This window comes from Saccopteryx leptura, chromosome 5 (genome assembly GCF_036850995.1).
Source record: "Saccopteryx leptura isolate mSacLep1 chromosome 5, mSacLep1_pri_phased_curated, whole genome shotgun sequence".
NCBI lineage: Eukaryota > Metazoa > Chordata > Mammalia > Chiroptera > Emballonuridae > Saccopteryx > Saccopteryx leptura.
This window is the reverse complement of record NC_089507.1, coordinates 3175574-3188975: the sequence shown is the minus strand read 5'-3', so window position 1 is coordinate 3188975 and position 13402 is coordinate 3175574. Positions and strand designations below refer to the sequence as shown.

The 13402-nt window shown below is 64.8% G+C and overlaps 2 protein-coding genes across 2 annotated transcripts in view; one reads left to right on the top strand and one right to left on the bottom strand.

The window, feature by feature from the left end:
- SORCS2 (sortilin related VPS10 domain containing receptor 2) overlaps nucleotides 1-13402 on the top strand; it is a 352373-nt gene that overhangs the window by 181516 nt on the left and 157455 nt on the right. The window lies entirely within an intron of this gene.
- PSAPL1 (prosaposin like 1) lies at nucleotides 9717-12244 on the bottom strand. Its single transcript, XM_066384999.1, has one exon. The coding sequence runs from the start codon at nucleotides 12221-12223 to the stop codon at nucleotides 10679-10681; it is 1545 nt and encodes a 514-aa protein (XP_066241096.1). The 5' UTR covers nucleotides 12224-12244; the 3' UTR covers nucleotides 9717-10678.

Sequence of the window (13402 nt, the reverse complement as noted above, 5' to 3'; positions counted from 1 at the left end):
GGGAGCAGCCAGGCTGGAGCACGGGGCAGGCGCTCCCTCTTTGGTGCTGCTGTCACACACTGCCACAAACTCTGTGGCCTAAAACAGCGGAGGTGTGTCGTCATCCGGTCCTGGAGGGCAGCCGTCTGGCGTGGGTCTCCCTGGCTCAGATTGTGGTGCTGCAGGGGCTGCTCCGCCCACCCCCGAGACTCCAGGGGAGAACCCCGCTCCCTGGCGGGTCCCAGCCTCTGGGGGCCGCCTGCAATCCGGCTCCCAGCCCATCCTCCCCCCTCACAGCCGGCGGGGTCCACTCTCCGGCCACTTGGTTTTCCCACCTCTTCCTCTGACCAGAGCTCAGAAAGGATCTCCCTTTTAAGGATCCCCTGTGGTTAGATCGGGTTCATTCGCATAACCCAAGATGATGTCCTCAATGCAACGTTCTTAACTTAGTCCCGTCGGCAAAGTCCCTTTTGCCCATGAGGTAATACATCTATCTGCTCCGGCTCCAGGCTTTAGGGTGCAAACAATGTTCAGGGTTCCATTATTGTACTGACCGCACAGGGCATGAAGGCATCCAGAGGTAGTGGTCTCTGGTCGTCTCTGTGTCTCTGCAGAAGGGGAGGCCTGACTGGGATGCCCAAGATTGAACTGGAGATGTCAAGACACAATTTCAGTTCACTGAACCCTGAAAACACTTCTTGAGCATGTTAGCACTTTGCTGGGTCTTAGGATTGGCCGTGAATGAGACACCAGCCTTGTTAGAGAGGAAGAGACTGATGGGTGGGGGGTGCCCACACCTAGTGCTGAGGAACCCACGGGAGAGGGTAAGTGGGCATTTCAGAGGAGGCTTTGAAGGGTGAGTAGGAGTTTTCCAGGCAGACAGGCAGGGGAAAGGCATTTTAGAACAGAGGAAGCATTACGTTGACTTGCAGAAACACAGAGGCATGCACGAGCCTGGTGTGGGAGGAATCCTGAGGAGTTTGGAGTAGTTAAAATGAGAAGTGACCAGAGTGTGCCGGGAGACGGTGCCGGTGAGTCCAGAGGGCGCGGGGCCAAGGAGGCTCCATGTGCCAGCCCAAGAGGGTGGCACTCCGTCCTGCAGGCGGTGGGGCGCTACGCATGGACCAGAGGGTTGGAGCAGTTACGTGGCTGCAGCGTGTGCAGGGCCATGGGATGCAGGCGCAGGGCGCAGGGGGGCTGGCATGGCCGGGCCAGCTGACGGAGCGCCCTGTCGGGGTGTGTGTGACGAGGAGCTTGGAGCTCGAAGCCTCATGTGCCCTTGCCCTCCGGGACCTAGCTGAGTGCAGAGTCCTGGGCTTTGTGGTCACCAGAGGGGCTGAGTCTGCTGTGGGATCCAGACCATTATACTCCCCCCGTCCCCGTGGTCTGCAGAACAGAGCTAGCTCTCCTGCCCTTCGCGTTAGAGTCCCAGTCTGCCCTGGAGATTTACTGCACTTTAATAAAACTCCCTGAGTGGGAAACATATGAAAAAAAAACCCTGCCTTTGTTTTCTATTATGTAATAAACCTCGCTTGAGTACACTTTGAAGGATGGGGCCATAAACCTGCTATGGGGACGCACAGCCTCCGGGGGGCGTGGCGGCGGGGGCGTGGCCTCGGGAGGGTCGGCGGTGCGGGAACCTCAGTGCCTGTCCCTCGGCTACAGAGAGGAGCTGCGGGCGTGTGATGGGCGTGGTCGTCGGCTTGGTAAGGGGGCCACTGCGCATAGAGGCTGTTTTGTTTGGGGGTGACAACTGAGGATTGTTACAGTCTGGGAGAGTGAAAGGCACCTAATTCTGCCGTGTCCCAGTCTAAGTGACCTTAGGCAGGTCACTCTCTGTCTCTAAGCCAGTTTCACCCACTTGTTTCCTCTCGGAGTTCTGCTAAGCAGAGGTGGTGTCAGTTATGGGGGGAGGGACCCACTCTTCCAGGGTGTGACCCTTGACCTCTGTCTCTACTCCTGACCTCTGCTCCCTGTGGTCACTGCCTGCAGGCCAGGACCTGTCCTGAGGAGAGGAGTCCGAGAGGGAACAGCCCCTTCCAATCCAACGCGGGCTGGAGGGTCCGCGGAGGCTCCAGGGCGTGTGGAGCAGGTGAGGGGCTCTGAGGCCAGGACGCCTTCGGCTGGTGGCCCCGGGACATGGACAGGAGGCTGGGCGGTCCTGGAGGAGGAGGAGCTGGGCTGGTTTCCCGTATTCAGACATTTGTGGAGCGCCTGCTCGGGGGCTGCCTGTGCCGTCAGCTGGAAGCTCGTGCGGATCGGGAACAGCGCCATTCCTCCTCGTCCGCCGCCACCCGCCCTCAGGGCACCTCGCCCGGTCCGGGGTGGTGGGCAGCCGCCTGTCCCCTGCTCCGTGTGCCGCCACCCGCCCTCAGGGCACCTCGCACTGTCCAGGCCGGTGGGCAGCCGCCTGTCCCCTGCACCGTGTGCCGCCACCCGCCCTCAGGGCACCTCGCACGGTCCGGGCCGGTGGGCAGCCGCCTGTCCCCTGCTCCGTGTGCCGCCACCCGCCCTCAGGGCACCTCGCACTGTCCCGGCCGGTGGGCAGCCGCCTGTCCCCTGCTCCGTGTGCCGCCACCTGCCCTCAGGGCACCTCGCACTGTCCCGGCTGGTGGGCAGCCACCTGTCCCCTGCACCGTGTGCCGCCACCCGCCCTCAGGGCACTTCGCACGGTCCAGGCCGGTGGGCAGCCGCCTGTCCCCTGCTCCGTGTGCCGCCACCCGCCCTCAGGGCACCTCGCACTGTCCCGGCCTGTGGGCAGCCGCCTGTCCCCTGCTCCGTGTGCCGCCACCTGCCCTCAGGGCACCTCGCACTGTCCCGGCTGGTGGGCAGCCACCTGTCCCCTGCTCCGTGTGCTACCACCCGCCCTCAGGGCACCTCGCACTGTCCCGGCCGGTGGGCAGCCGCCTGTCCCCTGCTTCGTGTGCCACCACCCACCCCTCAGGGCACCTCGTACGGTCTGGGCCGGTGGGCAGCCGCCTGTCCCCTGCACCGTGTGCCGCCATCCACCCTCAGGGCACCTCGCACTGTCCCGGCCGGTGGGCAGCCGCCTGTCCCCTGCTTCGTGTGCCACCACCCACCCCTCAGGGCACCTCGTACGGTCTGGGCCGGTGGGCAGCCGCCTGTCCCCTGCACCGTGTGCCGCCATCCACCCTCAGGGCACCTCGCACTGTCCCGGCCGGTGGGCAGCCGCCTGTCCCCTGCACCGTGTGCCGCCATCCACCCTCAGGGCACCTCACACGGTCCCGGCCGGTGGGCAGCCGCCTGTCCCCTGCACCGTGTGCCGCCATCCACCCCTCAGGGCACCTCGTACGGTCTGGGCCGGTGGGCAGCCGCCTGTCCCCTGCACCGTGTGCCGCCATCCACCCTCAGGGCACCTCACACGGTCCCGGCCGGTGGGCAGCCGCCTGTCCCCTGCACCGTGTGCCGCCACATCTCGCTTCTCCTCTCCCAGGAACTCCCTGCTCTCAGAGCTTTTCCGTGGCTTCTCTCCTGAAGACCACCCAGCAGGGGCGACGGCACAGGCTCTCTGACCGACCAGCCAGGAGCTCCTCCAGGCTCTGCCCTATTAGGTGTGTGACCTTGGGGAAGTCACCTCCCCTCTCTGAGCACAGGTGACCCCCATCTGTAACATGGGAACAGCAGCATCTCCAGGGCGGTTGGGACCGGTGAGATGATGGACGGACGGTAGGTAGCCAGTGGCCAGGCTCACGGGAAGTCAGAGGCAACGTTAGCTGTACCGTCACTATCCTTCAAGATGTGCCCTGTCCTCGGCTCCAGCTGGCTGCTGTGAGCTGCTGTGAGCCGGTCTCTGGCTCCTCTTCTGAACAGCGGGGTGATAATCGCATCTCCCTCCAGAAGACCCTCTGACACTGGTGTATCCGGGGCAGAAAGGGTCGGAGAGCTCAGTCCGTCGCCTGGGAGGTCCTGGCCCGAGCACGGGTGGCCCTGAGACGGCCCTTTGGCTTTCCTGCCTTTGTCTCCCAGTGTGGACGCCAGGCCCCGCCTCTTGGCTGTAAAACCCGGGTGGACACGGCCCTCTGCACCAGGTGGAGAAACGAGGCGCAGAGAGGTCTCGCGGCTTGCCCGAAGTCACCGCGTGTTGGCAGCAGCCCCCTCCTCTTGGCTGGCCACAAATTCCTGGTGGTGGCAGGAATGTCACCCAGCAGGGCCGGCTCCCTCAGGCAGCTGCTCGGCCCACAACCTCCTTCTCCTAGGAGGGTCTCTGCAGGGTGAGGGGCTAGAGCCCTGTCAGCCCTGGGAAACGTGGGTGCTGTGCTGGGAAATGTGGGTGCTTGCCATGTGCCTCTCAGGCCCGGGCAAGTCCGCTGTCACCAGGGACCCGCTCCCACCTGCCCCGGGAAGGTCTCTGTGGCTGCCTACTCACCACCTCCTGGAGGTGAAGTGCTTGCTCCCCTCCTGCAGAGCCGGCAGGGGCGCTGTTTCTCCCTGTGTGGGTGCAGCTGCAGCAGGACAGTGGAACGGACCCCGCCCTCCCCTTGTCTTGGCCCCGGAGGGCTGGGCTTGGGGCGGGATGCGTGGGGTTGGCTTCGAGGGGCTGCCCCTGACCCCTCCACTGCTTTCTTCATCAGTTCACATTCCAGGTTCTTTTAAACCCAAATTACCTACAACCAACTGGTCCAGGGATGTCCCCCTCCCTGTCCCCTGATGGCCCTGGAATTCCAGGGGATTGGCCCGAGTGGCTTTGGGCAATGCACGGAGCTTCTCTCTATCTGTTGGTGACATTGAACTAGAGCCCCATGGAAGGGGCCTCCCTCCCTCCCCTCTTTTGTCCCGGGGTTTCCTAACCAAGCCCCTCCCCGTGGGAGGGTCAACCTGAGGAACTGGTTTGGGAGTGGTGAAACTCCCCTTGCGTTACTCTGCTGTCCTAAATAAGCGACCTCCTGACACCCGGGCCTGCTCCCGCTCCCGACAGAGGAGAGCTCTGGAACGCAGCACCAGCGCCGTTCCAGCCACGTCCCAGGGTGCTCGGCGGGAACCAGAGAGGAAGGAGCAGGGCTCCCCGTCCGTCAGAGGGCCGCAGGGCTGCCAGGAGGCCCCCTCGGGACGCGGCATTCTTTCCAGCTGACGACTCGCGGCCTGCCTGTGAGGTCACCGGCTGGTGGCGGCCCCGCAGCCAGGCCTTATCTCCCGGCTTGTTTGGTTTGGCCGGAGCAGGACTTTCAGAGTGTGTTACCGAGAGCTGTCAGCACTGAAGAATGTCGAGATTTCACACTAGCAGCCCGGGGTTCTGACCTCTGGAGAGATTGGAGGGAGGGGCCCCTGAGGTTCGCCCAGGGCCACCATAGGGGGCTGCCAGGGAGCCTGCCGGCAGGGCCTCTGTCCAGCCACTGTCCCCAACCCCCGGGTCCTGGGGGAGTTTGTGCTCTGTCCCTATCTTCTACACCAACCTCTTTGTTTAGGGAAGGGAAACTGAGGCACAGAGAAGTGGGCCCGTCCTGGGGAGTTCGGCCCGGAGCCCAGGTCCCCAGTGGGGTGACCCCTTGGTCTCTTCTCCAAGGGACTCAGGAGAGACAGGAATGTTGTGGTTTTCAGTTACTGGTCAGCACGTTCTCCCCCCCCACCCAGGAATCTCACGTAAAACTTGCCTGGTGGCTGCGGCATTTGGCTGCAGACCGCAGTGGGCTGTGGGGGGCGGGGGGAGGGGTCTATGATTGGGCCAGCCCGTGTTTATCTTGGGAAGAGATCTCTGGGCCGAGGCCGTATTCCTCACACATCTTTTCCCATCGTCTGTGAGCCAACACTCAGGTTGGGGGGCTGCCTGGTGGCCCTGAGCCCGCTGGAGAGTCTGGGGTGGCTGTGATAGTCCCCCTGGCCAGGGCTGACCTCCCTGGCTCACACTCCGTACCTGTGGGCGGGCCCTGGGCTCAGCTGTCAAGAGCCAAAGTGATGTAAGTTCTGCTTTCTGGATAGAAATCCCAAGAACACTTCTGTTGGAGAAGAGAAGACCCCCACCACCACTTCCTCCCTCCCCCTCCCCTTATCGCCCTCTGCCCCTGAGTCTATGATCAGAATTTAGACTGGATGCCCTGGCAGATGACTCGGTTGGTTAGAACATTGTGCCAAAGCACAGAGGTTGCTGGTTTGAACCCTGGTCAGGGCACATACAGGAACAGATTGATGTTTCTCTTTCTCTCTCTCTCTCTCTCTCTTCCTTCCTCTCTCGCTGAAATCAATAAATGTTATTTTAAAAAGAATTTAGACTGGACTCAACAGGCAGGTGTGTGTGGACATCTGGCCAGCAGGTGAACTTGGGCCCTGCGGGTGCCCCGTCGGCAGTGGGAGGGAGAGGGAGCTCCCTGCGGCTCTGAGGGCACGGAACTCGGGGGGCTGGGGTCTCATCCAGCCGAGGGGCCGGCGCGAGTGTGCTGCCGTGTGTGTGTGGCTGGCTGGGGTCAGCTGCGACTGCCGTGTGTGTGGCTGGCTGGGGTCAGCTGCGACTGCCGTGTGTGTGGCTGGCTGGGGTCAGCTGCGACTGCCGTGTGTGTGGCTGGCTGGGGTCAGCTGCGACCCGGCCACCCGCTTCATCCTCAGACGGATCCCGAGGGAGGGGTGCCTTTGCTCTCTGTGTTACACTCCCAGGGAAACGGAGGCTTTTGCTGAGAAACTTGCTGGAGGTCCTGGGACTGTGTGACCCGTCTCTCTAAGCTCTGCTGCATGTCTCCCAGGACGCCTGTCTGTCTCAGAAATGCCCGTCACGCTCAGTCAGGCCTGGCTCTGGTAACGGGAGATGCGGGGAACCTGGGGGCTCTCTGAGCCATGGGGCGATGAGGGCAGCCTGCCCGGGGAGGCCGCGGAAGCTGGGCTGTCCAGTGGAGGTCGGCTGGGTGTGGCCGGAGCCCGGGGGCGGGGCCTGGCGGTCCGTGAGCTCCGGACACTTGCCCGCGGCACAGCAGGGCCCCTCCACTGGAGCCTGGTCTGGAGAGCGCGGCCTGTCCTGGGCACACTCCTGGCCGGTTGGAGCCTCGAGGATAGTGTTACGGGCGACTGTATTTGTGTGTGGGGTGCGCAGCACTCTACTCGGGGGGCTCCCGTTCGGGGGAGAGCGACTTGTGCGGGGGTGGGGGGACCCCTGAGGCTGAGTGAGGGGATGTGGCTCTTTCCACCCTGTTCTTTGGGGGGGGAGAGCGACTTGTGCGGGGGTGGGGGGGGGGGCCCTGAGGCTGAGTGAGGGGATGTGGCTCTTTCCACCCTGTTCTCTGTGTTGCAGCCAAGTGCTCAGTGTGGTCTTGCTTCAGGCAGGACAGCGCCCCCTCCGGGCCACAGATGTGTGGCGTCCCCTCCTCACCAGCCCGTGTCACCCTGGCTGGGAGTGGCACAGAAGGAATGGTGCCCAAGGCGGGTCCTGGCCTCCTGCGCCCACCGCCCCCCATCTCTGCAGGGAGGGCTAAGCCAGACCGCCTGAGTGGAGCAAAGGGGACAGCAGTGGGGTGGGGACATGGGAAGCCACAGAGCTGGGGCGTGCCCACGATTCAGAGACCCTGCAATGCTGGCTCTGACAGTGACCGCCGTGGGGGAGGGGCGTCCAGACGTTGCCGGACTCCCCGGGGCTCCGCCTGGAGTGACCGCCGTGGGGGAGGGGCGTCCAGACGTTGCCGGACTCCCCGGGGCTCCGCCTGGAGTGACCGCCGTGGGGGAGGGGCGTCCAGACGTTGCCGGACTCCCCGGGGCTCCGCCTGGAGTGACCGCCGTGGGGGAGGGGCGTCCAGACGTTGCCGGACTCCCCGGGGGCTCCGCCTGGAGTGACCGCCGTGGGGGAGGGGCGTCCAGACGTTGCCGGACTCCCCGGGGCTCTGCCTGGAGTGACCGCCGTGGGGGAGGGGCGTCCAGACGTTGCCGGACTCCCCGGGGCTCTGCCTGGAGTGACTGCTGTGGGGGAGGGGCGTCCAGACGTTGCCGGACTCCCCGGGGCTCCGCCTGGAGGGCCGTCTGGGGAGGAAGCGAATCCCTGCGCGCAGCCCAGGCCCCGGCCAGCTGTCCACTCCAGCTCCTCGGGACGCAGCCCAGCTGCCGTGGCTGTGCCCTGGTCAGCGCAGAGTCCCTAGGAAGGCTGTGGGCACTGAGCGGAACCGGTTGGGATGGAGTGTCTGTATTTTATTCCTGGGAGGTCCGACCACGGCTCAGCCCTCTCTCAGAAATGTCTGAGCCTGGGGTGACGTCCAGCCCTCATTGGCCCCTGCCCATCAAGGCCAGAACAGGGGGACGTTTGGACTGAAGACAGTGATGACATGAGCTGGCGTTTGTTAATTCATTTCACGGGCCTGTGCCTCCCCGTCCTAGCGGATGGGAGTGCAGTGGGGACCCCCGAGGCGAGTCCCTGGTCCTGTCTGCAGGGGAGGCAGACCCCGGACGAGATGAAGAAGTGATGTCAGTGGCTTTCCCCGTGCGGGTGACAGCTGAGGAAGGGAGGGTGGTGGCAGAGCTAGGGAGTGTCGGGTGGGGACCAGAACCGACCTTGCTGGTTGGTGACAGGGGACACAGTTCTGCAGGAAGGAGGACCCCCCCCCAACGGCCATCGAGGCCTGGGCTGTTTGATGGGGATAGTCCCGGCGCCCCTGCACGCCCCCCTCGGGGCCCCCCATCAGCTAACACCCCCCCCAGTCTCTGCTTTCTCATCTAGAAGGAATTTGATGAGAGAGCGATAAAGCCAGGAGAGCAGAGAGGGGCTCCCCGAGGAGAGTAGATGGCTGCGTCAGACCGAGAGTCCCCCCGCGTGTTAAGAGGAAGATATGCAAACGGAAAACGGTGACGAGAACACTTTCAAAGGCCGGCGGCCGAGGTGGACAGACAGGCGTCTATGGGAGGAGGAGGTTTTTACAAGACCCCCTCCCGGGCCCTGTGTCTGCTGGGAGCTGGCCCTCCTGCCACCTCTGTCACCAGTCCTGCTGAGGACCGCCCCGCTCTGAAAGTGAGGACAATACCTTTAGGAACTTTAAGAATGAGAAAATGAGGCAGAGGTCACCCAGGGGTGGAGTCAGGATTGAACTCCAGCTTCTTGGGTGCAGTGGGAGTGAAGGTCAGAAGCTCAGGGCCCCGGACTCTTGGCTCCATCACCTGCTGGCTGTGTGATCTGGGGCCGTTGCTGAACCTCTCTGGTTTGTTGTGGCTTCCTGTGGCCACATCTGGGCCCTCGGGTCGGGTGGGCAGCACAAGCGCCAGCCCTTTGCTGTCCTCACAGGGCTGACCAGCGGGCTCAAGTCAGCCACCATTCACCAGCGTCGAGGAGTCCGGAAACAGGCCATGCACACCTGTTGTTCTGGGGACAATGGATGGGGCCTGGGACATTTACCTAAGTGCTCAGGTGTGGCCTCTCAGGAAAGGACGCCCACTCACGTCCCTTCCCACCCAGGCTGGGCCCCTATCCTCTCTTGTCCATAGGGTTCATTAGAAGGTGGCCGCTAGGCTTCACCTGGCCAGACGTCATAGGAAATACAAATGTTGGACCACTTACTGTATGCCGGCCTGGTGCCGGGCACGGGACACAGTGGGGTCACAACCCGTGCTGTCCCCAGAGGGCCTGTGTTGTGCTGAGGAGACCGATAATGACAACACCACATGAGAGAAACAGTAGGCGTCTTAAACCAGGCAGAGAGCATCAAGGAAGGCTTCCCGTAGGAGGGGATACCGGGGCCAGGCAGAGAAGAGGGCGGGTTGCCCAGCTCGTGGAGCAGGTCTGCCCTGAGAATGAGGACACGGCAGACAGCGATTGAGGACGCTCAGGTTTATTCTGTACTTGCACGCCGGATTCTTCTGAGGACCCCAGGCCGGGTTTTGCTGATCCCAGAGGACTGACGGGCGTGGCCTTTGGGTGCGGGGCGGGGTGGGGGGCTCTGGGACACCTGGAATTGTGTCACTGTCTTCACGAGACACGTCTGATCATTCCACAGATCGGGGGACGGAGGCTGCGGCCGGTGGAGAGATCTGCTCACCACTGAGCGGCTCCACAGCCCCAGAGGCCAGTCCAGACCCTGAGCACTCTTTCCTTCCTCCTCAGGACAGCACAGCGTCCCCTCTGCCGGTGACCAGGGCGGCGGGCTGTCTGGGGGCCCGTGGTGGGCAGAGGATGGGCTGCTCTGAGCCCAGGCTCTGACCCCTGGGAGATGTGGTCAGGGCACCAGCCCCTGCCCAGAAAGGCCCACAGATACTCACACCTCATGCACACCGCACACCTTCAGGGCCACCTCCCGGGACCCTGGGTTGAGAAGGTCTGGGCTGACCCAGTGATGGTGACTGGATGAGACGCAGTCCCCAGCCCCAGCTGTTTGACGAGAGGGATGGGCCCACCTATGATGGCCTCTCTTACCTGCTCTCTGCTCCCCCCCCACCTCTGATCACCCCAGCCGGGACGCCAGGCGGCTCACAGCGGGGGTGTTCATCAGCCGGGCACAGAGGGGGCAGCAGAGGCCACGACGGGCCCCCGCCCAGCAGGCCCATCACAGCGATGGACGGTGAGGGGCGGTCAGCCGGGGCGGGGCCGTGCGCAGCAGGCTGTTCCCGACCACGGGGGACAGTCCCAAGGGCGCCGCCGTCAGGATGGGTGTGCAGACCTCCGCCCTGCTCCTGTGCAGCCTCCCTGCCCAGAGCCTCGATTCTGACCCGGGAAATGGGGAGGGGGCAGCACCCACGTGCTGGGGGGGGGGCACCGGCAGGCATGGGGGGGCGGGGCTGGTGGCCGCGATCACGCGTGCTCTTGGCCGTGGAAGCGTGTCACCCTCCACATGTGACGCTGGCAGTGCTCCACGGCGTCGCACATCTCGGCCGACTCCTGCGTGGCACACCAGAAGCTCGGGCCCATGACGCACTGGTCGGTGCCCAGCAGCGGGGCCCGGGGCGGGTGGCAGGCGCCCACCTTGGCGCACAGGGTGGCGGGATCCATCATCTCCGTGAGGGTGGCGAAGAGCACGGGCTCGTACTGGTCCACGAAGCGGTGGCACTGGATCAGGTAGGGGAGCGGCAGGATGCCGCAGCCGCCCTTGAAGGCCTGCAGGATGTTGCGCTTGGTGCTCTTGCGCTCCAGGTTGCGGGCGGACACGCCCAGCAGCCTCTTGCACCCGTTGCAGAAGCTGCCCTGGCTCTCCGCGTCCAGCAGGGGGGGCGGGGTGGTGCCCTGGGCGCCGTGGACGGCCCGGGCCTGCCGCCGGCCGCCGCCGCAGAGCCGGATGGCCTTGCACACGTTGTCCGGCGAGGTCTTGGACACGAACTGCACCAGGGCCGGGGTGTAGGTGTCCACCATGGTGACGCAGGGCTGGACGATGGACTTGGGCATCACGGAGCAGACGCGCTCCAGGGCCTGGCTGATCAAGGTCTCGGTGCTGCTGGAGTCCAGCCACTGGTCCAGCTCCTGGATCACCTCCAGACACACCTCGCAGGTCAGCCCGGCCTTCTGGGCCCCGCCCTTCCTGGCGGACATCGGCTCCAGGGAGGAGGCCCCTTCCGCAGCGGGCGTCCGCAGCCCCTCGCAGAAGCCCCCCTGCCCGCAGGCCTCCTTGGGCAGGACGAGTCCCCGCATCTGCTCGGCGGGGCTGAGGTAGCGAAGGATGTAGTTCTCGCAGAGCGGGGCCAGGCTCGGGCCCAGGGACTTACACTGCTCCTGCGTGGTGGCTTCCGCCAGGTACGACAGGTTGGACCCAACCGCATCCTGGAGCTGTGTGACCAGCCGGACACACTCTTGGCACACGGCGTCCTCAGGGGTCTGCGTGGGCTGGAGGCCGAGGGGTCTGTGGGCCATGAAGGGGGCCACGACCTCGGCTGTGTCCTCCTCAGAGAGCGGCCCCGGGGCGCCCGGGAGCCTCTGCAGCCGCTGGCAGAGGGTGAGGGCGGCGCACACCTGTGCGGGCGCGCTGTCCGGGTCCTCCGAGAGCATGTCCAGGACGGCCGGGCTGTGGGCGTCCACCATCTCCTTGCATTTGGCCGAGGAGTTCTGGCTGGGAAGCCACTCACAGGTCTTGGTCACCAAAGCCAGGACGTCGGTCTCCGTAGCGTTGGGGTTCAGCCCGTTGCCGGCGGCGGCCACCACGTTCAGGCACACGTCACAGGGCAGGGTCCTGAGGGTGGGCTTGCTCCAGACGGCGCTCCGGCAGTGCCCCACGGCCCCGCACCTGGCGGCCGCCTGCAGGTCCCGACACCACACCGCCGAGCCCCGGGCGCACTCCTGGGCCCCCTGGACGGGGCTGGCCAGGGCGGCCCCCAGGAGGCTGGGCAGGAGAAGCAGGGCACGGAGCATGCTGCTCGGTGACTCGGAGGCTCCAGTGCGCCGGGCACCCAGGCTGCTGCTATAAACCTGCCGGGCCTCTGGGCAGATGTGCCGGGGCCCCGCCCGCAGACCCGCCCCCCGCCACCTGACTCACACCCCGACCTCCCCACACAGGCCTGTCATGCCGTTTGTCCCTCCTTCCCCTGGGTAAACTCGGACGGCTTGTCTATCAGCAGCGGCTTGTATGTGAACGGCACACGACTCGAAGACCCCTGTGCTGGGGAGGCCCCCCCCTGCGCCCCTCCCGGCTGCAGCAGCCTCCCCTTCTCCTTCCCCAGGGCCCAGTCCTGTCCTGACCTGCTGGTGCGGCTGGGTCCCCTCCTAGAACGAAACCTGGGGGTGGGGGAGTTTCTGCCCCCCTCTGGGAGGTATGGAAACACCTTCTGTCATTCCTTTTGCTAGAAAATGAAGTGACTTCAGTGACTGGCCAGCAGCTAAAGTTGCTGTCCACTCTCTGTGGCCCCTACGCAGCGCGCCTGGCCTGGCTCTGCTGGGCGGGCCGGTGGTCTTGCAAACCCTCGGGCTCCATCCATGGTGGGAGCGCCACCAACCTCCCAGACAGGCCACGGACGTGGGAGTCACCGGCCACGTGGGTCCCTGGGCCCAGGCAGTTCCTTGCCGCCGGGCATCTGGCCAGGTGTGGGCTGGTCCTCAGTGGACCTTCAACTAGGATGTTGGGTGAGCTTCACCTACACAGCAGGGGCCGTTTCATCCCTGGGTCACTTATGATGATTTTTTCTTCCTTAGTTTTTAAAAGAGTTCTCAGGCAAGAGAGCCAGTGCCGGGCAGACACACGCAGGTGTCCCGAGTTGGGTCCTGTCTAACCAGGCAGCCTTGGCCTGGTTTCCGTGGGGCTCCCTGCCCACACGGGGCCCCGCCAGCGTGGTGCTGGGGTGAGGCAGCCGGGGGCCCGACAGCAGGAGGCTGCCCTGGGGCTGCCTGCACCCGTTGGTGGGTGTGAGCCCCTGGCCGGTGCCCTGGCTCAGATGCCGGGGCCCCGAGTGCCGTGGGAGCACCCCAGCTATGTGGGTCTGGCATCCGGGCCTGCGTGGCAGCCGCCCTGGTGGAGGAATGTGGACAGGGCTGTTCCGTCCGCCCCCGTCCTGGGTCGCGGGGTTGGGAGCAGCATTTGGAAAAGGGGTTGTGCTG

What these genes read in the sequence shown, in the direction of transcription:
- PSAPL1 (XM_066384999.1), bottom strand. Translation starts at nt 12,223, where the DNA reads ATGCTCCGTGCCCTGCTTCTCCTGCCCAGCCTCCTGGGGGCCGCCCTG.